Genomic DNA, 25,316 nt, shown 5'->3' with positions numbered 1-25,316 from the left:
AGTGCACACAGAAAATATTGCACGATTCATCATCCTAAGGATTCCAGCTGAAATGGAGGTTTCCAGGGTTTGCTGCTGTGGACAAACGCTTGTAAATAAGGGCACATCTGGAGAAGCTTGTTCCATATTCAACCCCTTCGTTGTGATTACCATCCACTGATTCTTGACCTTTTAGCCTACTCTCTCCAGTTCCTTGTCACCAGAGCCATATATATATATATATATATATATATATATATATATATATATATGTAATTTTTCTTAAATTTTCTGTTCTACAATTTAAAGTACTCATTTATACATCCTTAAGATATCAATAACTTCCCTACTCTTTCCATGGTTCATTTTACATATCATAAACCCCTGCACATTTTACAAAAACTATAGCGTTCAGTATTCCATTATGATTGCATCCACCAAAGCCTATTTACACTGTTGAATCTATCTTAGCGCTGGAGCTTTTTTAGCTCAGATGTTCCGACCACAGCTCTTTGCATGCAGGCTTTATGACTCTGGCCATTTTATATACCGAATTATCATTTCGGTTGCTGCTGCTTTCGAAGTCTACGGGGAAGGGAAACAGCGGCGCTCTCCGCGTCACTTCCGGCCGGCGTCCCTCGAGTTTGGCGCGCTTTCTTCCCGGCGTTCCCCCTGCCAATCCCTGTGGAGGCGGGAGATGCCTTCGCCGCTCGCCCGGTGCAGCGCCGGACTCCCGCGTTGCCAGAGGTGACTCCCGTTGTTCCCCCGAGGGAGGAGGAGGAGGGCTTGGCTTCGCGGGGCGGCGGGCGGGCGGGTGGGGAGACGCTTGGCTCCGGGGCCCGGGCGGACTCGGGGCGGCTAGGAGGGTCGCATCGGAGCGGCAGCTGGTCGCCCCGGCGGCTTGAGCGGCTGCGCCTGCTGCGCACGAACGGGCAGCAATCCCGCCGGGGAAGCCTTGTGGTAACCGGGCAAAGGCGGGCAGGATCCTGCCTGTCGTGTGTGTCGCGTGTGCGTGTGGCTGCAGGGACTTTGCAGGTGGAGGTTTCATATATATACACACATACACATTATATATATATATATATATATAGGTTTACACACACACGTTGTTGTTTAGTCGTTTAGTCGTGTCCGACTCTTTGTGACCCCATGGACCAGAGCACGCCAGACACTCCTGTCTTCCACTGCCTTGTGCCCTCCATCTTTCCCAACATCAGGGTCTTTTCCAGGGAGTCTTCTCTTCTTATGAGGTGGCCAAAGTCTTGGAGCCTCAGCTTCAGGATCTGTCCTTCCAGTGAGCACTCAGGGCTGATTTCCTTAAGAATGGATAGGTTTGATCTTCTTGCAGTCCATGGGACTCTCAAGAGTCTCCTCCAGCACCATAATTCAAAAGCATCAATTCTTCGGCGATCAGCCTTCTTTATGGTCCATGTTGTCTTTGTCCATGGAGTTTTCTTGGCAGGGATACTGGAGTGGCTTGCCGGTTCCTCCTCCAGGTGGATCACGTTTGGTCAAAACTCTCCACTATGACCTGTTCATCTTGGGTGCCCTGCTTGGCATAGTTCATAGCTTCTCTGAGTTATTCAAGCCCCTTCGCCACGACAAGGCAGTGATCCATGAAGGGGTACACACACACACACGTATATATTTATAAAAGTTTCACACACACACATATGTATATATATAAGTTACACACACACACACACACACACGTATATATTTATATGTTTCACACACACATATGTATATATATATATGTTTCACACACAGACATACACATGTATATTTTTTATATGAGTTTCGCACACACACATATGTATGTATTTATATAAGTTTCACACACACACACACACATATATATTTATATAAGTTCCACACACACACTTATATAGGTTTCGCACACACACATATGTATATATTTATATAAGTTTCACACACACACACACACACACACATGAGAAACTTTTATGTTCATACTAGAAAAAGGCTTTCCCTTGTGAAGTCCCGGCCTGTGTTGTGCACAGTTTATTTTTATTACTTATTTATGATTTCCAATTTTATACATTTCAATAATAATAATAATAATAATTTATTTATACCCCGCCCATCTGGCTGGGTTTCCCCAGCCACTTTGGGCGGCTCCCAACAGAATATTAAAATACAATAGTCTATTAAACATTAAAAGCTTCCCTAAACTGGGCTGCCTTCAGATATCTTCTAAAAGTCAGTTGTTTATTTCCTTGACATCTGTTGGGAGGGCGTTCCACAGGGCAGGTGCCACCACCGAGAAGCCCCTCTGCCTAGTTCCCTGTAACTTGGCTTCTCGCAGTGAGGGAACCGCCAGAAGGCCCTCGGTGCTGGACCTCAGTGTCCGGGCAGAATGATGGGGGTGGAGACGCTCCTTCATTTTACCATCATTTTAACATTTCAAAACTCATCTTCCTTCCCCCTCTCTTTCTGCGGTTCCTTAAATTTAGCACAGTATTAAATTCATTACAATAACCCAGGCCTGTGTGGTGCACAGTTTCTTTTATTAATTTGTGAATGAATGATTTTCAGTTCTATACATTTCAATCATTTTAACATTTTAAAACTCTGCTTCCTTTCCCCTCTTTCTGCGGTTTCTTAAATTTATTACAATAATAAATTCATTACAATAACCCTGACCTGTGTGGTACTCGGTTTCTTTTTTATTATTTATTTATTTATTATTGACAATTTTCAGTTTTATACATTTCAATAATTTTACAATAATTTTAACATTTCGAAACTCGGCTTCCTTCCCGCTCTCTTTCTGTGGTTCCTTTACTTTCTATATCTTTTTTTCTGCATAGCCAAATGAACTTAATTTGCTCATATACTACTTTAAATATATACTCAAACTGCAGGTTGTTACAATGCTCATGCCAATGTTCTTATCTGTTTATAATTTATCTGTAAACCATTTCCATTCTTTTATAAAAAGTTTATCTTGATTTCTTATTTTTCTAGTAAGCTTCTTCATTTCTGCATATTCCATATGTTTTGTATCCACTCTCCTTTTAGCAGTCTTTTCTTGAAAGTGACCCACATCGTGAACTTAGGAGATTCATGCCATATCATATTATGGCTGTGTTCACACCATACATTTAAAGCGCTTGACTTCCCCCCTAAGAATCCCGGGAACTGTAGTTTGTTGAGGGTGCTGGGAATTGTTTCTTTGTGAGGGGTAAACTATGGTTCCCAGGATTCTTTGTAGGAAGCTATGTGCTTTACATGTATGATGTGCACCCAGCCTGTGGGTTTTTAAAAATATCTTTTAAATTAATTTTCACATTTAAACATTATCATCATATAAAACGTAACAAACAAATACAATTAAAATAAAAATAGAAAATAGAAAGTAAAACATTTTCACACCATATTCAATCCATATTTTGGGATTACTCAGATCCCTTGACTTCCCTCCATTTTCTCCCCTGGTTCTTTTATAGTACAGTATCTTATATTATACATGTCTATAACTTATTTATCCTTAATTATTTCCAATTTTAAACATTCTCCTTAATATTGCAAGTGTTTTTAAAAACCTGCTATTGTATTAACTTCTTTACATTACTTTTTTAACTACTCAATAAATATTTTCCATTCTTTTTTATATTTGCTTTCTTCTTGATTTCTTAGTCTTCCAGTTAATTTAGCCATTAATGTTCCAATAATTTAAGCTGCCAATCTTCTTTAGTTGGGACTTGTTCTTCTTTCCAGTGTTGAGCTATCAATATCCGGGTGGCTGTTGTTGCATACATGAACAAATTTTTATATTCTTTCAGTATATCCATTCCAGTTATACCTATTAAGAAAGCTTCTGGCTTTTTAACAAATGTTATTTTTAACATTTTTTTCAATTCATTATAAATCATTTCGCAAAAACTTTTTTTAACCTTACATTGCCACCACATACGGTAAAACATGCCTTCTCCTCCTTTCACTTCCAGCACTTAATATCTTTTGTCTTATGCATTTTTATAATTTAACCGGAGTTAGAGACCATCTGTACATCGTTTTCATATAATTCTCCTTAAGAGCCGTACATGCTGTAAATTTTATATTATTTTTCCATAATCTTTCCCAATCTGTCATCTGTATATTATGTCCAGTCTGTAGGTTTTTTTGTATTCTTCTTTTGTTTGTTTGTTTGCATTGGCTTTGCATTTCTGCATTTTGTACACTGCATGGATATATGATAATGTGGTATCATAATTATTGAATAAATAGTAACAATAAATCATTGTTTCCCCTGTCTCCTGCAGAAGCATGCTGTGTAGACCACTAGGCCTGTAGCCCCTCCATAGACCATGTTCTCAGAGCAAGCTGCCCAATCGGCTCAGAGCCTCCTGACCTCACCATCTGCAGTGGCTTCTACCTTTGACCGCGTGCCCATCTCCACATATTCCAACTGCTCCCAGAACTTCAGGCTTGGGGAGCGGACTTTCAATCGACAGTATGCCCACATCTATGCCACACGCCTCATTCAGATGAGACCGTTGTTGGTTGAAAGAATCCGAGGCAAATGGGGTAAGCTTGCCATCAAAAGGATGCCCTCCGGTGGTGGTGGTGACACTTACAAACAAATTTTTTTTGCAGGGGGTGGACTGGTAAAGAATAGACCATGAGTAGGCAAACTAAGGCCTGGGATCCGGCCCAATCACCTTCTAAATCTGGCTCACGGACGGTCTGAGAATCAGTGTGTTTTTACACGAGTAGAATGTGCCCTTTTATTTATAATGCATCTCTGGGTTATTTGTGGGGCCTGCCTGGTGTTTTTATGTGAGTAGAATGTGTGCTTTTATTTAAAATGCATCTCTGGGTTACTTGTGGGGCATAGGAATTCGTTCATTATTTTTCCCCAAAATATAGTCCAGCCCCCCACAAGGTCTGAGGGACAGTGGACCGGCCCCCTGCTGAAAAAGTTTGCTGGCCCCTGGAATAGACTCTCAATACATTTAGAGTATGAATACATGCATTCCCCACTAGCATCATAGAAGAGTGCTGTCATTTATGGTTAGCTCATTATCAAGCCTACCTGGTGGCAGTGAAAGCAGCAAAGAAGGCATACTTTGCTGCCTCCATTGCATCCTCATTATGTCATCCGGCAGAGCTTTTCTGAGTTGTACGGGGCCTTTTACAGGCTGGCCCAAAGGAGGTGACAGAACCAACAGTTGCCTGTTGTGACTTGTTTGCAAAGCATTATGAGGATAAAATCGCTTGCACCCACCAAGACCTTGACTCTGCTGTTATAGCAGATGAGTCTTATGGGGTGTCCGGTGTCCAGAGCACAGTCCACTCCTGTTGTGTTGGATGAGTTTCAGTTGGTGAGGCTTGAGGATGTGGACAAGGTGCTCAGATCAGTCAGGGTGGCCACTTGCACTCTAAACCCTTGCCCCTCTTGGCTGATAAAAACCAGCAGGGAGGGAACGGCTGGCTAAGCCAGGGAGGTGGTAAATACCTCTTTACGAGAGGGGATGGTCCCTGCCTGTTTGAAGGAGGCAGTGGTAAAACCACTCCTTAAGAAACCTTCCCAGGATTTGGAAAACCTAACTATCTCCAGGCCCCTATCTGGACAGGGATAGCCTAACTAATGTTGTCTATGCTCTGGTAACCTCAGGGTTAGAGTACTTCAATTTACCTCCGTTCATTCATTAATTGCACTGTTGCTACATGCATTTTCGCAACACACCCGCCATTCCCCTAAAAAACCCCACTCAAACCAGGATAACAACTGTGGATAACACTTTAAGGTTTCACACACTTCTCTTCCAAATTGGTACAACGCTAGGTACGTTTTACCTGTGTTAGGACTGATCAGAGTACAGTGGTACCTCGGGTTACATACATACGCTTCAGGTTACAGACTCTGCTAACCCAGAAATAGTACCTCGGGTTAAGAACTTTGCTTCTGGATGAGAACAGAAATCGTGCTCCGGCGGCGCGGCAGCAGCGGGAGGCCCCATTAGCTAAAGTGGTGCTTCAGGTTAAGAACAGTTTCAGGTTAAGAACGGACCTCCGGAACGAATTAAGTACGTAACCAGAGGTACCATTGTAACACAAAATTGCAGTATGCTTTCAAGTTCTCCAAAACTCTTCATCAAGCAAGATGTTGCACAAAGCAGTGGAATGAGGGATTTTTCTTTTTAAGATACAACAATTAGCCTGGCTATTATAGCCAGGAAGCAACTCCTTTCTGAATAAAAACATTTTGGAATAAGATTGTTAAGTGGTTGAAAGCTGCATACTTTCACGTACCTAAGCCATGACTCCGACCATGAACCTCATCTCTGAATTATTACTTTGTTCCTGTTGGGAGAAATGGCTTGCTCTCTAGCCAAGGGATTGCAATGTCTAGCACTCCAGCTATGTCGGAAAACGGCTGATATTGCCAAATCGTAGCGTGGAAAGATTTGCTAACGGTGTCCAAATGTGAGCTTCCACGAGGCAAGTTCAGTTCAAGAAGTGAGGTGTTTCAGATGCTTCAGTTCGGTCCCTAAATAAATAAGGAAAGAACTGGCAATTTTCCTTAGCAAGAGGATCGTGGCCTTGACTATTAAAAAGCTAACTGTTGCTCCCACTCCTGTAACAGGTTAAACTCTTTAGCCTGGTGAACTACCAAAAAGTCCCTGTACCTCATTCATGCAAGCAAACCAAACCCTGCCCTTGTTTTGGTGAAAACAGCTCAGGCTAATGTCACGATAAATCTTTTAGTCTTTGAGGTGTCACAAGACTCTCTCTTTTTGTTTTGCTATAATACCCCCAAAATACAATCTTATGTAAATTTAATGTGCACAGGAACAAGTAAGCGTGGATAGGATTGCAGTCTAAGACGACTGCACAACTCTTAAGTTATGACCTATAAAGCTTTAAACAGCTCAGGACTGCAATACTTCAAGGACCTCCCCATATGAACTAGCCTGGACCCTGCAGTCATAATCTGAGGCTCTTTTTCATGTGCCTTCTCCTGAAAGGTCTGGAGGGCGGCAACACAAGAACGGGCCATTTCGGTGGTGGCTCCCCATTTATGGAATGTCCTCCCTGGGGGAGACTCGCCTGGCGCCTTCTTTACATATGTTTAGGCGCCAGGCAAAAACATTCCTCTTTTCCCAGACCTTTGGCTAATTAAACAAATCCATTTTAAAGTTTGTGGGTGGGCGTATTGTTTTTGTTTGTTCCTGTACAGTGGCCCCTCGGGTTAAGAACTTAATTCGTTCTGGAGGTCCGTTCTTAACCTGAAGCTGTTCTTAACCTGAGGTGCCACTTTAGCTAATGGGATCTCCCGCTGCCACCACACGATTTCTGTTCTCATCCTGAAGCAAAGTTCTTAACCTGAGGTACTATTTCTGGGTTAGCGGAGTCTGTAACCTGAAGCGTATGTAACCTGAAGCGTCTGTAACCCGAGGTACCACTGTAGTATGTATTTTTGTGTTTTTATATTGTAACCCACACCCCGTGATCCTGGGATAAAGAGTGGTATGGGAATATAATAATGTTGCTAGAATAATAATAATAGTATCCCTTTGGAGAGAATGCATAGAAAAAAAGGGTCATTTCAAGTTTTAGATAGGGTTTTAATGGAATTTTCTCTGGCAGTCCACTAGAGTGCAGCATTTACTCTTGTTTCCATGAAATCTTGTAAATTTCAACAAGGGATGTTAAAGTTGGGGTCGCCCGGTCTGCATATGAAACGCAGTGCTGGTTCTGTTGGTGGTTCTGGGTTGAACACCAAACTTGGTCAGGGATATTTTGATCCAGATGTTCCAAGGTGGGGAGAGATTCACAGAATGATCCTCCATGCAACTTTTACTCTCTCAGAAAGCAGGTGGGATCAACATGTACTTCTGTTCGTATTTGGTGAAACACTTCAGTTAGTAAGAATGCAATGTTTAGGCCAATTGCACATGGAGCCTTGGATCCAGCCCCCTGTTTCAAGAGTTTCTCAGTTTGCTACTACTGATGGTGGTTGGGGGAGAACCCTGATGGTAGCTTTCCACCCACACAGCGGTGTTCCCTTTCACTTATGGTGACTAGCAGAAAGAGAACCACACACAACCCTATTATCCCATTCCCCCCACCAGCTATCAAGTTAGGATTTGCACTCTTAGCTCCTGTAAAAAAAGCCACATGTCTAATCTGCCATTGCTCTCTTGAAGGGAACAACGTTACCGTGAAGAAACTCTGTGAGTTGCAGCTGGCAGAGAAATGCTGTGTGGTGGGGACTCTCTTCAAGTCTATGCAGCTTCAACCTTCCATCCTGCGGGAAATCAGCGAAGAGGTAACGGGAGGGTGAACTTGAGCTTTTAAGGCTGTATGTATGAGACCGTATAAGGTAAAGGTAAAGAGACCCCTGACCATTAGGTCCAGTCGTGACCGACTCTGGGGTTGCGGCGCTCATCTCGCTTTATTGGCCAAGGGAGCCGGCATACAGCTTCCAGGTCATGTGGCCAGCATGACTAAGCCATTTCTGGCGAACCAGAGCAGCGCACGGAAACACTGTTTACCTTACCTATTTATCTACTTGCACTTGACGTGCTTTCGAACTGCTAGGTTGGCAGGAACTGGAACCAAGCAACGGGAGCTCACCCCGTCGCGGGGATTCGAACCGCCGACCTTCTGATCGGCAAGTCCTAGGCTCTGTGGTTTAACCTACATTTCCTACGACTGCACCAAGGCTGTCCTCAAAGCAGTCTTGTGAGTTAGGTTAGGCTGAGAGACAGTGACTGGACTCCCAGGCCCTGGTTTAGCACTCTTAACCCGTACCACAAACAGGCTTTCTTTTGCAGAGGTGGCTCTCTTGACTTTGCTACCCTTTAGCCCTCATTGTCCCCTGTATACTATTTGGTCTGGCTGGGAGAAGAACCTAGAGCGCTGCCATTGCTCCACCTTACACAGCATCTACAGTGACTGGCAGCGCCTCTCCAGGGTTTCAGGCAGGAGTCATTTCCCAGATCTACCTGCAGATGCCTGGGATTGAACCTGGGCTGTTCTGCATGCAGACCAGCTGCTCTGCCTCTGAGCTACAGCCTTCCCCCAAAAAAGTCCGCTTTGCAGCTTGCAGCTGTCAGTCTTGCTGAACCAGCATGCCTGGCTGGTCCCTGGGAAAACAATCCCCCATCTGGAAGCCTCCTTAATCCTGCTGGCAGCGTGGGTCAAGCCTTTAGCGAGAAGCGAGGTCCTAGCTAGCCTTGGAAGGACGGTTGTTGAGTAATAAGTTTTAACTCGCCCTGATAATGAACTCCATTCAAGCAGCACTTCATGATTGCAAACACATGCGCTGGAGCCGAACCACCACAGCTTGGCTGGAGGAAGTTGCTGACCAGATGAGTAACATCACTTTTGGAGACATTTCTAAAAGTCTTTTTTACTCGCCGCAGTCCCGGATGCCAGCGGCCGTTAGAGGGGAAACAGCTTATGAATTATTGTTTGCGCATTCTATTTCCCTTTTGGAAAATAAGTACTTCTTGTCGTAGGATGACTTTCCCCGGATGGCGTGCTCTCTTCGTTGTTGTTGTTTAGTTTGTATGAGTCATGCTGTAGTGTAATGCATTATTCCAGCCCGTCAGGTCCACATATTGTAAAAGCATTGAGTTAAAACTCCAAAGCCTGTGAGCATTTTCTGAAGTCCTTTCGCATGCTACTAGGACCAGTCTCTTCACCTCTGAACCTCTTCAATGATGCACAACTTAGCAGAGTAGTGCAGTTTTTCCTAGGCAACGATCGAGACTGCTCAGTCAGGACGACGATCAGGAACAAAGCTGACGACTAGTAACTTGATTTTGTAGTTTATTATATACGGCAGTAAACTCACAAGCTATATACAAGTTACTATATACAGACACGAACTTCATCACTCTCCAAGCACTCCAGAATACTCCTAACTAGCCGAACAATGTCATAGGTCATGCTGCCTATATGAGAGACCTCAGCCAATCACCGAGCTGTTACTAGGTCCTCTTATTTCCAGGCAAATTTCTCCTGTGCTCTGTCTCCCTAGCCTGTAGTCAAAACACTAATTGCTCACTTGCCAAGCTGCACATAGACTATGAACTCCAACAGCTGATACCTGAAATGGTTCCCTGCCATGTATGTGGCTATTTGGGAAGGATTTTCATGGGAAGGCACTGAAGGTTGGTGGTGCATCACCGAAGGTTCCTCATTTGATCGCCAGCCTCTAAGGAGAGCTGGAAAAGGCCCCTACCTGATGCATCACTGCTGGTCAGTAGGGCTGGGTGATATATCAATATATCATCCAAAACCCGTTTGAAGTCCATATTGTGCTATCGGTTTCATAAGTTTTGACCTGGCAGTATATCGTGAATCGTGATGTACGTGTGTGCTGTGCAGAAATCACAAAGGGGGAAAAAGCTGTGAAGCCAACCAGTTCTTCTCTCAGTTCCTGCAGCCTCTGTTAACTCTGTCTGCTCAACTCTCCCCTGCCTCATGCAGAGAGCAGCGAACCACAAGAACATGTGCTGGCAAAATTCACAATATGGGAGAAGCTGGGAAGCAGCCAGTGCTTCTACATAGCTCTATCTTTATTTCAGACATTGTGATATATTGGTATATCGCGATGTTCAGCTGATGATATATCACGATGTTGAAAACCAGATATCGCCCACCCCCAACTGGTCAGTGTAGGCCCGGAGGTGACTTAACCCACAGCTCATGTGCCTGATTCTGTTCTCCAATTTTTTTATCTGGCCACCAAAGATCCTCATAATCTTTGCAGTGGCAGCAAACATATTTAAAAAAGAAAAACCTCTGCCCAGCTCAGCACCATTATGGAGCTGCAAACTGCTGCTTTCTCAGTCATCAGGCTGATCATCTGATGATAAAGGCCCTGATCCTTGCCACTAATGAGCTTACTGCTTAAATGAGACTCTTGGAGCAAGGCCCAGCTTGCAGAATGCAGTTTCTGTAGCGTCTTATGCAGGGGGAGGTGGTCACAAAGGTCTCAGGGTCCAGGACCATGAAGGGCTTTAAATATAAGAACCTTGGATGATGCTGGGGTTGCTGCAAAGCTATTTTTCTCCCTGAGACTAGCTTTACATAGAAACATCGGAAGCTACCTTATACTGTTACACCAGTGATCGATCTAGCTTAGTACTGATGACACTGGCACGGGTTTCAGGAGTAGTTACCCCAGCCATATGTGGAGACAATGGGGTTTGAACCCAGAATCTTCTGCATGCAAAGCCAGTGATCTGCTGCTGAACTTCGGCCCTGTATACCTGAAGGAGCGTCTCCACCTCCATCATGCAGCCTGTAAACTGAGGTCCAGCTCTGAGGGCATTCTGGCGGTTCCCTCATTGCGAGAAGCGAGGTTACAGGGAACCAGGCAGAGGGCCTTCTCGGTAGTGGCGCCCACCCTGTGGAACGCCATCAGATGTCAAAGAGATTAGTTATACAACCTTCCGTAGACATCTAAAGTCAGCCCTGTATCGGGGGAGCTTTTGATGTGTGATGTCCTGTTAAGTTTTTGTATATTCTGTGGGAAGCTGCCCAGAGCGGTTGGGCCAAACCAGTCAGATGGGCCGGGTACAAAAAATTGATGATGAGCTATGGCTCCAGAACTGTGTAGCCTTTGCTGCTTCCTCACATCCGGGTGTCGCTCGCTTGCTTTCACAGCACAATCTGCCACCACAGCCTCCCCGCACCAAGTATATCCACCAATCAGATGAGCTGATCTTGGAAGACGAGCTGCAGCGAATTAAACTGGAGGGAGCAATTCAAACTGACAAGCTGGTGACAGGTAGGATGTTTTGGGGCAAGACAGTCATGGTAATGGGACCAGGGTATGATGCTCAAACCAACAAGCTACACAGCAGCACATAGGAGTGCAGGATTCAGTGCCAACCCTATGTCCTTCCCAATCTGCCTAATTGACTTATATGGAATTACTAGCGCCAGTAAGTGTTGCTGCTTGGGACAAAGGTCAAAATGATGCCCCGCCCCCATCCCATGAACAGAATCTGGCTTTATTGGCAGTTGAATCTTGCTGCAGCGCTGACCCCATTGTATGAAAAGAGCAGCCCGTAGCTTTGGGGCAGTGTTAGAAACTGAGATATGAAAGCTAGGAGCTAAGTGGCACCTTAAACCTAGGTTATGGGAGCAACAATGGAACGTCTGCATGATTTTTTATAAGAAGAATACAAAGCTGCTAATGAATGAACTGCAGCTAAAATACAGTGGTGCCCCGCAAGACGAACGCCTCGCAAGACGAAAAACCCGCTAGACGAAAGGGTTTTTCCGTTTTGGAGGCGCTTCGCAAAACGAATTTCCCTATGGGCTTCCTTCGCAAGACGAAAGCCCATAGGGAAATCTCCAGGACAGCAGGGAAGCGCAGCGCGTCTTCCCCACTGTCCTCGGACCTCCTCCGAAGGCTGGCGGTGGGGCGGAGAGACCTCCTCCCGCCGCCAGCCTTCGGAAGGCTGCTCTGAAGGCTGGCGGCGGGAGGAGGTCTCTCCGCCCCACCGGCAGCCTTCGGAAGGCTGCTCCGAAGGCTGGCGGCGGGAGGAGGTCTCTCCGCCCCACCGGCAGCCTTCGGAAGGCTCCTCCGAAGGCTGGCGGTGGGAGGAGGTCTCTCCGCCCCACCGGCAGCCTTCGGAAGGCTCCTCCGAAGGCTGGCGGTGGGGCGGAGAGACCTTCTCCCCGCGCCAGCCTTCGGATGGCTGTCCTGAAGACTTGCGGTGGGAGGAGGGTTTTCCTTCCCACCGCCAACATTCAGAATGCTGTTCTGAATGTTGGCGGTGGGGAGGAAAAACCCTCCTCCCACCACAAGCCCCGGGAACAGAGGAGAAGCGCTGCGCGCCTTCCCCTCTGTTCCCGTACCTGTCCTGAAGGCTTGCGGTGGGGAGAAAAGCCCTTCTCCGCACCGCCAGCCTGGCAAGCGGTCTCCATAGGAACGCATTAATTGATTTTCAATGCATTCCTATGGGAAACCGTGCTTCGCAAGACGAAAAACTCGCAAGAAGAAAAAACTTGCGGAACGAATTAATTTCGTCTTGCGAGGCACCACTGTATTATTTCATTTTTCACATGGTCTCGCCCACCCCCCTAATATTATTAAGAGGGTCTCTTCTCCAGTCTTCAGAGAGTAGCTGGAAGTGGAGAGGTCCTCCTTTCTTTCCACTCTGCAGTTTTCATCTGAAATCTTCGGCGCAGTACTGTACCCAGAGCTCAGAAACCGCTCGTGCTAATGAAATTCCCTGTTGCAAAATGCACTGAGGACAATGGGAGTTTCAAACACTGCTTTCAGGACACAGCTTAGCAGACACAAGGGGAACAGTTATACCACAGGCATAATAACAGTATTTATTAATGTTTTGGTTAACGTTTCTACTGGATTCGTACTGTTATTTTGTTGATATGTACTGACATTTCGCTTGTGATGTAATTTGTGTGAGCTGCTTTTAGGTTTTGTAAGATTAAGTGATATATGTTATTCAGAGGAATGAATGGTTAGGGGCTGCTGCCCCACTTTGTAAGTGCTGCCTTAGTCAGCTACATGTTACGAGAGCAGCCCAGGCCACAGCCCCATTTTCTCTGGTATGGCAAATGTACAGTGGTACCTCGGGATGCGAACGGGATCCATTCCGGAGCCCCGTTTGCATCCTGAGTAGAACACAACCCGCGTCTGCAAGGGTCGCGATTCGCCGCTTCTGCGCATGCACGTGACATCATTTTGAGTGTCTGCGCATGCGCGAGCGGCGAAACCCGGAAGTAACGTGTTCCGTTACTTCCGGGTCGCCATGGAGCGTAACCTGAAAACACTCAACCTGAAGCGACTTTAACCTGAAGTATGACTGTAGTTGGGGTGTGGGAGACTTGCTGGGTAATTTGACAGGTAGGCGATGTCTCTGATTAACCCTTTTCTGCCCAGTGATTCTCTCCTGCCAGTTTCCTCCCCAAAGCCCCAACCCTTTAAAAATAATCCCTCCCCCTGAATCTGGGTTGCAGGTTGGAGTGGACTTGGTAGTGTAAAGGCACACCTGCAGAGGAAATTGATGTGGAGAGCTTATTCACTGATAATGCCAACCGCCACATTCAGGTTATGTCTGCAAATTCAGGTTTGAAGACATCTGTTCCACTATAATAGGAAGCCCCCAGAGTTCTTCAAATTTTATAACGATTGGAAGGTGGAAAAGCAAGATCTGGGTCAACTAAAGGAGGCATCGGGCGAATAAAAGTAAAGTGGTATGGTTTGTGACCAACAAGAGAACTGAAATTCAGGTGTCTTATTCAGGAAATCCCTTCCCATCCTATTTGCGTGTGAAACTGCTAACAACAACAATTGCCAGCTTTCAGCCATTTAATTAACGCTATTCTCTGAATCCTGGGAAGGGCGTGGGATTCTAGCATAGTGAAGGAAAGGCTTCTTAGCCTCCTTAGCTCTTTTTGAGATACCTTCTTACGGAAAGGAGCAGTAGCAAAAAGCTTCAGGAAAGAGCAAGTGAGCTTGTGCAACTATAGGTGAGCAGTTTTCTGTGGAAGGCATTTTTTAAAAAACACACACACACTGTTTTTACACGGAAGACATGATGGATTGAAGAGAGCAGAACGAGACCATGCTATTAAAGGCAACGTATTTCCCGCACGTCATGAACGATGAAGGTCTGTGCGTTGTTCAGGACAGGCTAGCGCTAAACTGTTGTAATTACGACTCTTTCTTCTGCTGGGCCAGGAACCATCCTCGCTGTCTACGGCTCGGAGACGGATGATGGGAGATTCCTTGTTGAGGATCACTGCTTTGCAGATATGCCCACCCAGCTGCCCATGATGGGGCCCAGCACAGACAGGTGAGACCGCCCAGAAGCTTGTCGTTGGGGCATAAGAAGAGCGTCCAGCCATTCGGCAAGCTAAAATAGTTCCTCCCCACCAAGCCTATTCATACATACGTTTGTGTGTGAGGCAGCTGCTTCTGCCCTGTGCAGTTCAGTTTTGTCCCCACTGGAAATGGGTCCCTGGAAGGTTGACTGTAATGGAACGATCCCTCAGTATGGAAAAGATTGCCATATTTTTCGCTCCATAAGACGCACCTGACCTTAAGACGCACCTAGTTTTTATTTTTTTATTTTTTTAAAAAAGATATTTATTAAAGTTTAACAATTACAGAAAAAAGAAAAACAGACAATAATAATAATAAAAAGATTACAATACTTCAAAAATAAAAGAAAATACAATACTAAAAAGAAAAAAGAAAGAGAAGAAAAAAGAAAAAAAAGGAAACCCAAAAACAATACAGCTAAACAATAACATTTAAAAACACTAACATCCAGTATTTTCATATCTTTGTCTTTCATTTACTTATTTCCTTGACTTCCTCACGCCTCCCTTTTTGTATTCTAATTCATAATTGTTTCAGCAAGTCCTTTCCCTCTTTCTCAGATTTTGTTCCATAATTTATCTTAGCGCAATTTAACCTTAAATTTTACACTTTAACCCATTAACAATCCATTTTAACTTAATTCTTTATAACCTTTCTGCTAAGACCATGTAAATTCATTCCAGCATCTTTCTAACATTCATTAATTTTACAATGTTTTTTTTAATTTTTTCCCAAAAGACGCACCTAGTTTTTAGAGGGGGAAAGCAAGAAAAAAAATATTCTGCACAGAGCATGTAAGCGGATCTCACTTTTCTTGCTTTAAACCCTTCCGTCCCTCCTCCAGCTTCGCTGAGAAGCTAACAGAGCAAGCTGCGCAGCTCTCGCTGAAGCCAGCAGAGCAAGAGCGATAGCTGCGCAGCGCCTCTTCTTCTGCTGGCTTCCCAGCAAAGTGGGATGAGGGACGAAAGGGAGCCCTTGCAAGGGAGCGCTGAGCAGATCCTGGCAGCGGCTCTTGCTGGCTTTTCCGGGAGGTGTGGTAAGGGACGGAAGCCTGTCAGTCCCTTATCCCACCTCGTGGAAAAGCCCCCAAGAGCTCTTTAACTCCACTCCACGCGGCTCTTTAAAGGGAGCGCTGAGCAGAGCCTCCCGCCTGCATTCGCTCCATAAGACGCACACACATTTCCCCTTGCTTTTTAGGAGGGAAAAAGTGCGTCTTACGGAGCGAAAAATACGGTACCTGCCCCTGACTTAAATCATGGAAGGTACAGGTGGAGCGCCAGTTCTTTTTCAGGTGTTCCAGTCCAGCTCTTAGGGCATTCTGTAAAGGGGAAGCTCTCAAAAAAATCTACATTTTCAGGGTGCAGAATTGATGAAGGAGCTTTATGATCAGTCTGCAGTTGGTATAAGGAAGTCAAAAGAGGTAAATGGGCAGCCATTTTTCTAAATGTATTTGGGGGTGAGCACAAGTAGGCATCTGCTGAATGATGCTTGAACCTGAAAATCTTTTGGGACGGTTAGTTGTGCAGTGACAGAAGGTTAACATCTTGGGCTGGAGGAGACAAGGGTCTGTAGTTTTTAAGAAAAAGTTTTAAGACTATGCATCACTGCTTTGCGATGCTTTAGAACTGATTCTGCTCTCATTACGTCCTTTTGCTTCCATCTTTATTGCATTCTCTAAGTCTAAATTTGGATTTTTAATGTAACACAAGTGTTTCTTAATGCTTTAAATATGTTTTAGGACTCCTGTAAACCACTTCAGAGGCTTATGTTTTGGCTGGGAAGCGAGATGTAAATAGCAATAATCAAATTAAAGTAATCAAAACCCACCCACCCAAAAATTATACATATAGGAAATTAATCCCATCCTGGATATTTGAGTTGCCGACGGGTGAATTTATGGCTGCATGATAAAGAAACCTTTTCTGCCCTTTCAATACCCAAGTCTGCCAGTTTATTTCCCAGGTCACTCTCAAGTCGATATCTACTGATGTTCCAAGCCCATTTATTTAGCCTGTTTGGTTAGGCAAGCTGCCTAATTTCTTTAGGCCTTGTTGCATTCCACATCAGAGTCTGCTTTTCAGGTCTGATTTGGACTACCATCAACCCTAAGCCTTGGCACTCGGTGGTGCTAATGGGAGTGATAGTTCACATCTTTCAGAGGGCACCATGCTGGTTATTCCTGGTTCAGCTTCTGCGTGAACCAGGCCCTTTAGTATAGTGGCACCAGTAACTTTGAACACTCTCCTATTGAAATCAGGCAGGCGCCTACAATCCTGATATTTCGGCACACCCTGAAAACATAATTGTTTTGCCAAGTGTTTATAATTTGATTTAGCGTTCGTAATTTGTTTTAAGATTTTACAATTTTATGGTTTTATTTATTTCATAGTTTTATGTATTTCACAAAAATGTATATACTGCTCGATTGTAAAGAAAAACGTTAAAGCAGTTTTGATGTTATTATATCATCCACCTTGACATTTTTATGTGTTTGTTGGTGGTTTGTAAACATTCTAAAAAATAAATAAACCCTTGGCTTACGGAAATCTCAGGAGGAGGAATTGCTCTGCTTTGTTAGGTTGTTGAGACTGTATGGTTTTCATTTGACTGTTTTCAATTTTCTTGTAATTTTTGAGGGCAAACAGATTTTTCTCTCTCCCCCGAGACTCCCCAGAAGCCAAACACGGGCCATTTGTGCCCTAGCATCATTCATTTGCATTTTATTTATTCAACAATCTATACCACATTTTTTCCCTTTCAAAAAGAGCCTCATACAGAGCCCAAACTACCAATGTTTATGCAATGCCCTCCCGGGTGAGATGCATTTGTCTCATAATTTTTGATGTTTGCTGTCCTGGGCTCCTTTGGGAGGAAGGGTGGTATGGCAAATCCAGTAAATAAAGAAAATGAACATAATCAAAATAGTCTTTAAAAAGTAATGTCCTCAGTTGCTGTCAGGCGGCAGAGGAACCAACCTCCATGGCAGGTTGCCGGGAACAGAAAAGTCCCTACCATCTACTTTTTATTCAATATTTACAGAGAGAGGCTTGGAACTGAGTCTCTTGGAATAATGGCGTTGCCCCAAGTATGTCTCTCCACTCCTTCTCTCCCACTTCATTGTTTGTCATCCCTTCTACGGGTGGCAGTGAGGGCCCTTTGCTTCTGGGCCCTTTGCTCTCCTACTTTTGAGGCTCACCAGGTTCCCGGGAGATGGTGGGTCTGGAATGCTTTCTAGTGATAACGTGTCAGCCAGCTGCTCAGGCTCTGCTCTCCTCGTCTCCCATTATCTCCCAACTTTTCCTCTCATCTTCCCCTGAGCTGTGATCTCCTTCAGACCCCTGTTGTAATTCTGAACTGTCTTCTTCTTCTCTGGAAGGGTCAGGCTGGGGAGGAGGTCTCCACCATTCCTCCTCTGCCCAGTGCCTAACAGTTGCCTATGGAACACAAATAGATGGAGGAAGCTAACCTAACCTCTCAGCCATGCTGGTTCCTCCGCTGTCTACCTCTGAAGCCTGCAGCTCAAAGCACCCATTCAGCGGCATGACTTGCGCCTCAATCACTCAGCTGTTGGTTCTTCTTGTGCCTCCAGGTTTGTCTTGCTGGTGTCTGGCCTCGGCCTCGGCGGCAAGAGTGGAGAGAGTCTTCTGGGCATGCAGCTCCTGGTGGACATGGTGACGGGTCAGCTGGGAGCCGAGGGAGAGCAGTGCAGCGCATCTCTCATCTCCCGTGTCATTCTGGCAGGCAATTTGCTCAGCCAGAATACCCAGAGCAGAGACGCCATGAACAAGGTGAAGACCTAGGATGCATTCTGCACGGGCCTATTTTATACCCTGCCTTTCTTCCTCTCTGGAACCTGAGCATTCCCAGGCGGTCTCCCATCCAGGCACTGACCAGACCGAGACCAGCTTAGCTTTAGCAAAGTAGCTATTCCGGTGCCTTCAGGCCAGGCCCTGAGCAGATCGGTAGTGTTGCTAGGAAGCAGTTGACTCAGTGCTTCCAAGCTAAGGTCTCATGATGCATTTCTTGTGGCAGGGAACTGATAGCCAGATAAATCCAACTCACAAGGTTGTGCTAGCGTATCAGTCAATTCACTTCATTGTATATATAGCCAAAGACCCTCACAACAGAGGGCAAAAGCAAGGCATTCCTTTAAAATCACACGACGTAAGTCTATAAAAGTCTACAGCATGACAATTTAAAATTACAATACAGTGGTACTTCAGGTTAAGAACTTAATTTGTTCTGGAGGTCCGTTCTTAACCTGAAACTGTTCTTAACCTGAGGTACCACTTTAGCTAATGGGGCCTCCCGCTGCTGCCCCGCCACCACTGTGCAATTTCTGTTCTCATCCTGAAGCAAAGTTCTTAACCCAAGGTACTATTTCTGGGTTAGCAGAGTCTGTAACCTGAAGTGTCTGTAACGTGAAGCGTCTGTAACCCAAGGTACCACTGTACATTAATGTAACGGAAGCAAAGCTTATTAGCTGCCACAGCAAATTTGGCCATCAGATGTGTAATTTGTAGATATTTATTGGCTAAGCGTTCCACTATCAACTTTTCTGCCAGTGTAAGGATTTCTGCTTGCACGACCTAACTTCCACTGTCTCGTCCCGTCCCCCCAAATGCCTCCAAAATCTGTGTTTGGGGTTCCCCCAATTCTTCTTTATTTTTTATGTTGTGAACCACCTTGAGATCTGTGGATGAAGGGTGGTATACAAATTTAGTAACTAAGTTAAATAAATAAACATTTTACCTTTCCTTCATAAACGAAGTGCAGCCATCAATGGCTCAGTTATCCCACTAGATTTCCTCATCCCATTAAAGCTTTCATTCTCTCTCTTTTTTGGCTAACCTTCCTGCATGATCTCATTCAGGCAAAGTACCTGACCAAGAAGACTCAGGCTGCCAGCGTGGAAGCTGTGAAACTGCTGGATGAAATCCTACTGCAGCTGAGCGTGAGTGCTATTTTCAGAAGTGAGGTGGTAGTCAGGGTCTCTCTCAGTCTAGGATGAAGCCCACGTTCATGCCTGGCTAGCGATTTCTCGGTCAAGGAAGGAAAATAATTTGAGCTTCTTGCAAGTTGCTGGTAAGGTTTTAATATTAGGCAAATCAATATTAAATACTTTCAAGGTTTGGGTATATTTTTATATATATATATATATATATATATATATATATATATATATATGTATGTATATATTTCTGTGCTGCTTTTTAGCCTCATATAGGGTTCCTAAAGTGGCTCACAGTACTAGCAAAACAGTAACGAGAAATCAATTTAATAAGTACCTTATTAAAAATAGTAGTATCGTAAATGTTAGGGGATCAGAAGGACATCTAATCAAAGCAGGTTTAATGATCTTTCTGAAGCAGGGATGGGGGACATTTGACTCTCCAGATATTGTCAGACTCCAACTTCCATGAGACCCAACTAGCATAGTTGATAGTCAGGAAGAGATTGTGTGAGTTGTAGCCCAGCAGCATTTGAGGTGCAGACACAGCGTCCCTCTCCCTGTTCTAAAGACAGGACAGGAAGTGGCTGAATGAGCGTCTTGAGGATCCTAATTACTTGCCAAGCATTCGTCACATAGCAGTAGGAATCCAAGGAGAGCTTCCTGGGGAGATCTTAATAGGTGGGCAGAAACTTGCAGGAGCAGGTGGTCCTTTAGATACCCAGGATCCAAGCCATATTGGTCAGGGATGGGGATGTTGCATGGCCCTCTAGGAGTTGTTGGGCTGCAACTCCCGGAGCTGATAAGAGTTCAGGTCCCCAAACCTTTCTGTAAAGCAGGTCATATTATTATCCGCCACACTGCATATGGGTGGACAGAGGTTGAAAGACATTGGTCAGTCTACAGGCAGTGACCACCATTGGCCATGGTGGTTGGGACTGATGGACATTGGAGTCCCAACAAGGTTGGAAGGGCCACGGGAGCCCCATCCCCAGTAATAGGAAAGAGCACTTCAAAATGGGCTTGGAAACACAAGCCAATGCATGTTAACACTGTGACATGCTCCGCATAATGGACCCTTGTGAACAGCCGCGGCATCTGAACCAGCTTCAGTTTCCAAGCCACCTTCAAAATCAGTCCTGCATGTAAAACACAGTGCAGTAATCTGGATTTAGTGACCAGGCTACAGGGTGTAGAGCTGGAGGATTGTCATGCTCAGTGGTCCCTCTGAGCCCATGCTGATCCCAGGAATTTGTTTTCAGTATCAGTACTGAGCTCACAGTCCTGCTGCACGGAAATCCACTCCTGGTTTTCACCATAAGCTCCCTTCACCTCAGCAGCTTAATTTCCAATGGGGGGGGGGAAGCTTTTTGTTGTTGGCTGTTGTTAAACAATTGGGATTCATCATAAATGCTGGTCTACTGCAATTCAGAAATGTACTTGTAGATCCCAGTCTACCCACTCCTGTCAGAGTCTAGCTTCTTTCCTTGTTGCCTCTGCCCAGCAAGGGAGCTCTTCCTGGGGCTGACTGCCTGCCCGCTTTGCCCTTACAGATGTCTGTACCTGTAGATGTGATGCCTGGTGAGTTTGATCCCACCAACTACACGCTGCCTCAACAGCCGCTGCATCGCTGCATGTTTCCCCTCTCGAGCGCCTACTCTACGCTGCAGCTGGTGACCAACCCCTACCAGGCCAACATCGATGGCGTCAGGTAAAGGCAGTTTTCCTAACTCTTAAGGGAAGCACCGCTGCTGCAAATCAGCATTGTCGTACGGGTGCTTTCAGGTGTTCAGAGCACTACCATGTGTATTGAGCCAGCATGATCTAGGGGTCTTCTGAGTAAGGTGACACAAGGACTGCCATTAACAGGAAAGGAGACTGGCGCTGTGAAGTAACTGATAGGCTGGGAAAGTGGGCTCCAATCTTGCACTCTGCTTCCTGTGAAGCCAGTAATAATAATAATAATAATAATAATAATAATAATAATAATAATAATAATTTTATTTATTTATACCCCGCCCATCTGGCTGGGTTTCTCCAGTCACTCTGGGCGGCTTCCAGCAGAATATTAAAATACAATAACCTATTAAACATTAAAAGCTGCACTAAACAGGGCTGCCTTCAGATGTCTTCTAAAAGTCTGGGAGTTGTTTTTCTCTTTGACATCTGGTGGGAGGGTGTTACACAGGGCGGACGCCACTACCGAGAAGGCCCTCTGCCTGGTTCCCTGTAACTTGGCTTCTTGCAGTGAGGGAACCACCAGAAGGCCCTCAGCGCTGGACCTCAGTGTCCGGGCAGAATGATGGGGGTGGAGACGCTCCTTCAGGTATACTGGGCCAAGGCCGTTTAGGACTTTAAAGGTCAGCACCAACACTTGGAATTGTGCTCGGAAACGTACTGGTGTTCGGCCACTTGCTGCCTCTCAGCCTACCTCATAGGGTTGTTTTGCAGATAAAAGAGAGCAGGGGAATTTGGCAACTCATATATGCCACCCTGATTCCTTGAAGAAAGTGTATTAACAGACTCTTTGGTATTCTAGGGTTTGATGTCTTCATTCAGCTGTAAACAGTTCCACTTCCCTCCTCAATTTTAGGTTTTTAGGGACTTCGGGCCAGAACATCAGTGACATCTTCAAGTATAGCAGCATGTCTGACTATCTAGAAATCCTGGAGTGGACCTTACGGATTGGGCATCTCAGCCCCACAGCCCCAGACACACTTGGTAACTTCATCAAGGGAATCTCATGTTGTGTGGTGATCCAGCTGACTCTGTATTGGGGAGGGGGAACCATTTTTATTTCAGTCGGCTATATATGAATAATTTCTGTTACAATTTTATATTGATTGCTTTTTAATGATTGTGTTGTTTTCTTGATCTGTGGGGTTTTTTTGCCCCCAAATTATTTTTATTAATTTTCCAAATTATTGCAAATCGAACCAAATTACTTTAATACAATTTCTTAAAATCAGGTTTCCCGCTCCTTTTGCAAAACATGCTGATCTTGATCTGTGTTTTTAATATGTATGTGGTTATAGTTCATTCATAGACATGCTTTGGGTGTTCTGTGAGCAGAAGAGTATATGTATAGGAATGAAATACCGTATTTTTCGCTCTATTGGACGCAGTTTTCCCCCTCCAAAAATTGAGGGGAAATGTGTGTACGTCCTATGGAGCGGATGCAGGCTTGTGCCATAGCCGCGCGCAACCCCTCTGGCAGGGAGAGGCTGAACAGAGCTATGGCTTCTTTAGCTCTACGCAGCCTCTCCTGGCAAGGAGAGGCTGCACGGGGCTAAAGGGGAAGCCAAAACAGTGAGCAGGATCCATCCTGCTCGCTGCCTGGGCTTGTGCCATAGCCACACGCAACCCCTCCGGCAGGGAGAGGTTGTGCGCAGCCTGTACGCTGCTCTTTGGGGCTGGGGGGGGGGGAGATTTTTTTCTTGATCCCCCCCCCCTAAAAACTGGGTGCGCCCTATGGTCCGGTGCGCCCTATGGTGCGAAAAATACGGTACCTATGAATGATAAAGAATTTATTAGTTGGCTTCTCTCTCTCCAGTTTTGGATACGTGATAGAAATCTAGCCTTTAAAAAACGGGCGAGGAAGAAGACAGTGGTCCTCTGCTAGCGGCAATTATCTTTAACATGTTTGCTTCTTTCCCCAAAACACATGATTTGGGGTTGTGTGTATTGATGGTCAGGTCCTACCAGCCACCGAAAATCTTGGGTCTTCCCAGATTTTTTGGTTTCCTATCTCTTTTACTTCTGTCTGCTGATGGGCCATTCCTTTAAAGGCACCCGTTTCCTTGTTTTTCAGGCTGTTACCCATTTTACAAGACTGACCCCTTCATCTTCACCGACTGCCCTCACGTCTATTTCTGTGGGAATGCACCGTCCTTCAAATCCAAGGTTGCTGAAGGTAAGGCAGTAAAAACGTGGCTCCCAAGAAAGGTCCAGACCTTTAGTATGCATCCTTTCTGACTGGAGACCTATTCAAAGCTCCTTCATTCATAGCGAGTTCTGCAATAATGTTGGTGTGTTTTCACATCGGAGTTTTGGTCCTTGTTCACTCTTGTTCAACTTAAGACTAAAGAAATGTCTACTGGGATTATAGGAGCGGCCTGAGACGTTGTGTTTTTTTTTGTTTTGCTTTTTTTACCAGGCACAAAGTGCTCTTTTAATACAAACTGAGTTCTGCTGGAAAATTTGCCTAGGCAAAAAAGGCTGTTCGTAGCCACCCTTACGTATTGGATCTCATCCAACTATAGCGCTGGGCAGGTTCACCCACAACTGGTGTACAGGCCCGGAAGTTTTTTGGAGAGTGTTGTGATGTGGATGGGATGCTTGTTTCTGTTTAATACCTTCATGTTGAAGTAATAATTCTATTGAATTTCTATCCACTTTACAGAGCCAGTACTTAGGGTGGCATTCAGAGAAGTACTTCGTGCAAGGGCTTCTGGCAGAGCAGGTGGAACTTCCTCTCCTCTTCCCATGTCGCCCCTAAATCTGTTCTGGGGCAGATTTGGGGAGCGCACAGGGGTGTGCAAGAATGCGGGGAGGGGCTGTTCCCTTGCACAGCCAGATGCCCTTATGTTAATAAAGGTAAAGGTAAAGAGACCCCTGACCATTAGGTCCAGTCGTGACCGACTCTGGGGTTGCGGGGCTCATCTCGCTTTATTGGCCAAGGGAGCCGGCGTACAGCTTCTGGGTCATGTGGCCAGCATGACTAAGCCGCTTCTGGCGAACCAGAGCAGCACACGGAAACGCCGTTTACCTTCCCACCGGAGGGGTACCTATTTATCTACTTGCATTTTGACGTGCTTTCGAACTGCTAGGTGGGCAGACCTTCTGATCGGCAAGCCCTAGGCTCTGTGGTTTAACCCACAGCGCCACCCGTGTCCCCTTATGTTAATAGAACTACTTTATTGGATATCACTGCTCATCTTGTATATAAGAAAGCTTGCTTGTTCGTTCTGCTCAGTATTGTCCATTCTGACTTCCAGCAGCTTTCTGGGATCTCAGGCAAAGTTCTTTATTTCCCGTCCCTTGCAGCTTCATCCTTCTTAACTGTAGATGCCAGGGAACGAACCTGTTAACTTTTTGCACACAAAGCATGATTAATGGACCACAACACCAGGCCCTTCTGATTCATTTCATTAATTAGTTTTCCTTTCTTGCCTTGCCAGGTGCTAACGGTCAGAAGGTCTTGCTGGTGACCCTCCCTGATTTTGCCACCACACAGACTGCTTGCTTGATCAATCTACGTGACCTCACCTGCCAGCCAGTCAGTTTCTCTGCCTTTGGTGCCAATGAGGAGGAGGACGAGGACGAGACAGTAATAGACACTGGACACTGACAGACATGTCTGATATCTTACTTCTTCCCTGGAGCTTGGAGCCATTGTTGTCCCCCGCTCAATGAAATTTCCTGGATATTTGAACCTATGGTTCGTACAGAGGAATACAGTGAAAGATATCCATTTACTTGTTTGTGAATTCCCTGCAATTGTTTCATACACAAATAAATGCAGAACTTGAA

General features: G+C 45.3%; 1 protein-coding gene across 2 annotated transcripts; it reads left to right on the top strand.

The window, feature by feature from the left end:
- Positions 1-591: 591 nt before the first annotated feature.
- Positions 592-25,316, top strand: POLD2 (DNA polymerase delta 2, accessory subunit). Of its 2 annotated transcripts, none has more exons than XM_083588801.1 (11): positions 592-726; positions 4,269-4,533; positions 8,160-8,281; positions 11,635-11,758; positions 14,690-14,804; positions 18,423-18,621; positions 19,707-19,787; positions 21,338-21,495; positions 22,378-22,505; positions 23,596-23,697; positions 24,965-25,316. In XM_083588801.1, the coding sequence occupies exons 2-11, from the start codon at positions 4,314-4,316 to the stop codon at positions 25,132-25,134; spliced, it is 1,419 nt and encodes a 472-aa protein (XP_083444927.1). In that variant the 5' UTR covers positions 592-726; positions 4,269-4,313; the 3' UTR covers positions 25,135-25,316. The 2 variants fall into 2 exon arrangements, with proteins under 2 accessions (XP_083444927.1, XP_083444928.1); XM_083588802.1 differs by having other exon boundaries at positions 601-726; positions 4,272-4,533.

This window comes from Podarcis filfolensis, assembly GCF_964270895.1.
Source record: "Podarcis filfolensis genome assembly, chromosome: 15".
Taxonomy (NCBI): Eukaryota; Metazoa; Chordata; class Lepidosauria; order Squamata; family Lacertidae; genus Podarcis; species Podarcis filfolensis.
The sequence above is the reverse complement of the archived record's forward strand: the minus strand, read 5'-3'. Positions and strand labels throughout refer to the sequence as shown.

Coding starts and splice junctions, on each gene's coding strand:
- POLD2 (XM_083588801.1), top strand. CDS start 4,314: ATGTTCTCAGAGCAAGCTGCCCAATCGGCTCAGAGCCTCCTGACCTCA. Junction 8,282..11,634: donor TGCGGGAAATCAGCGAAGAG/GTAACGGGAGGG, acceptor TTGCTTTCACAG/CACAATCTGCCACCACAGCC. Junction 14,805..18,422: donor ATGGGGCCCAGCACAGACAG/GTGAGACCGCCC, acceptor TTGTGCCTCCAG/GTTTGTCTTGCTGGTGTCTG.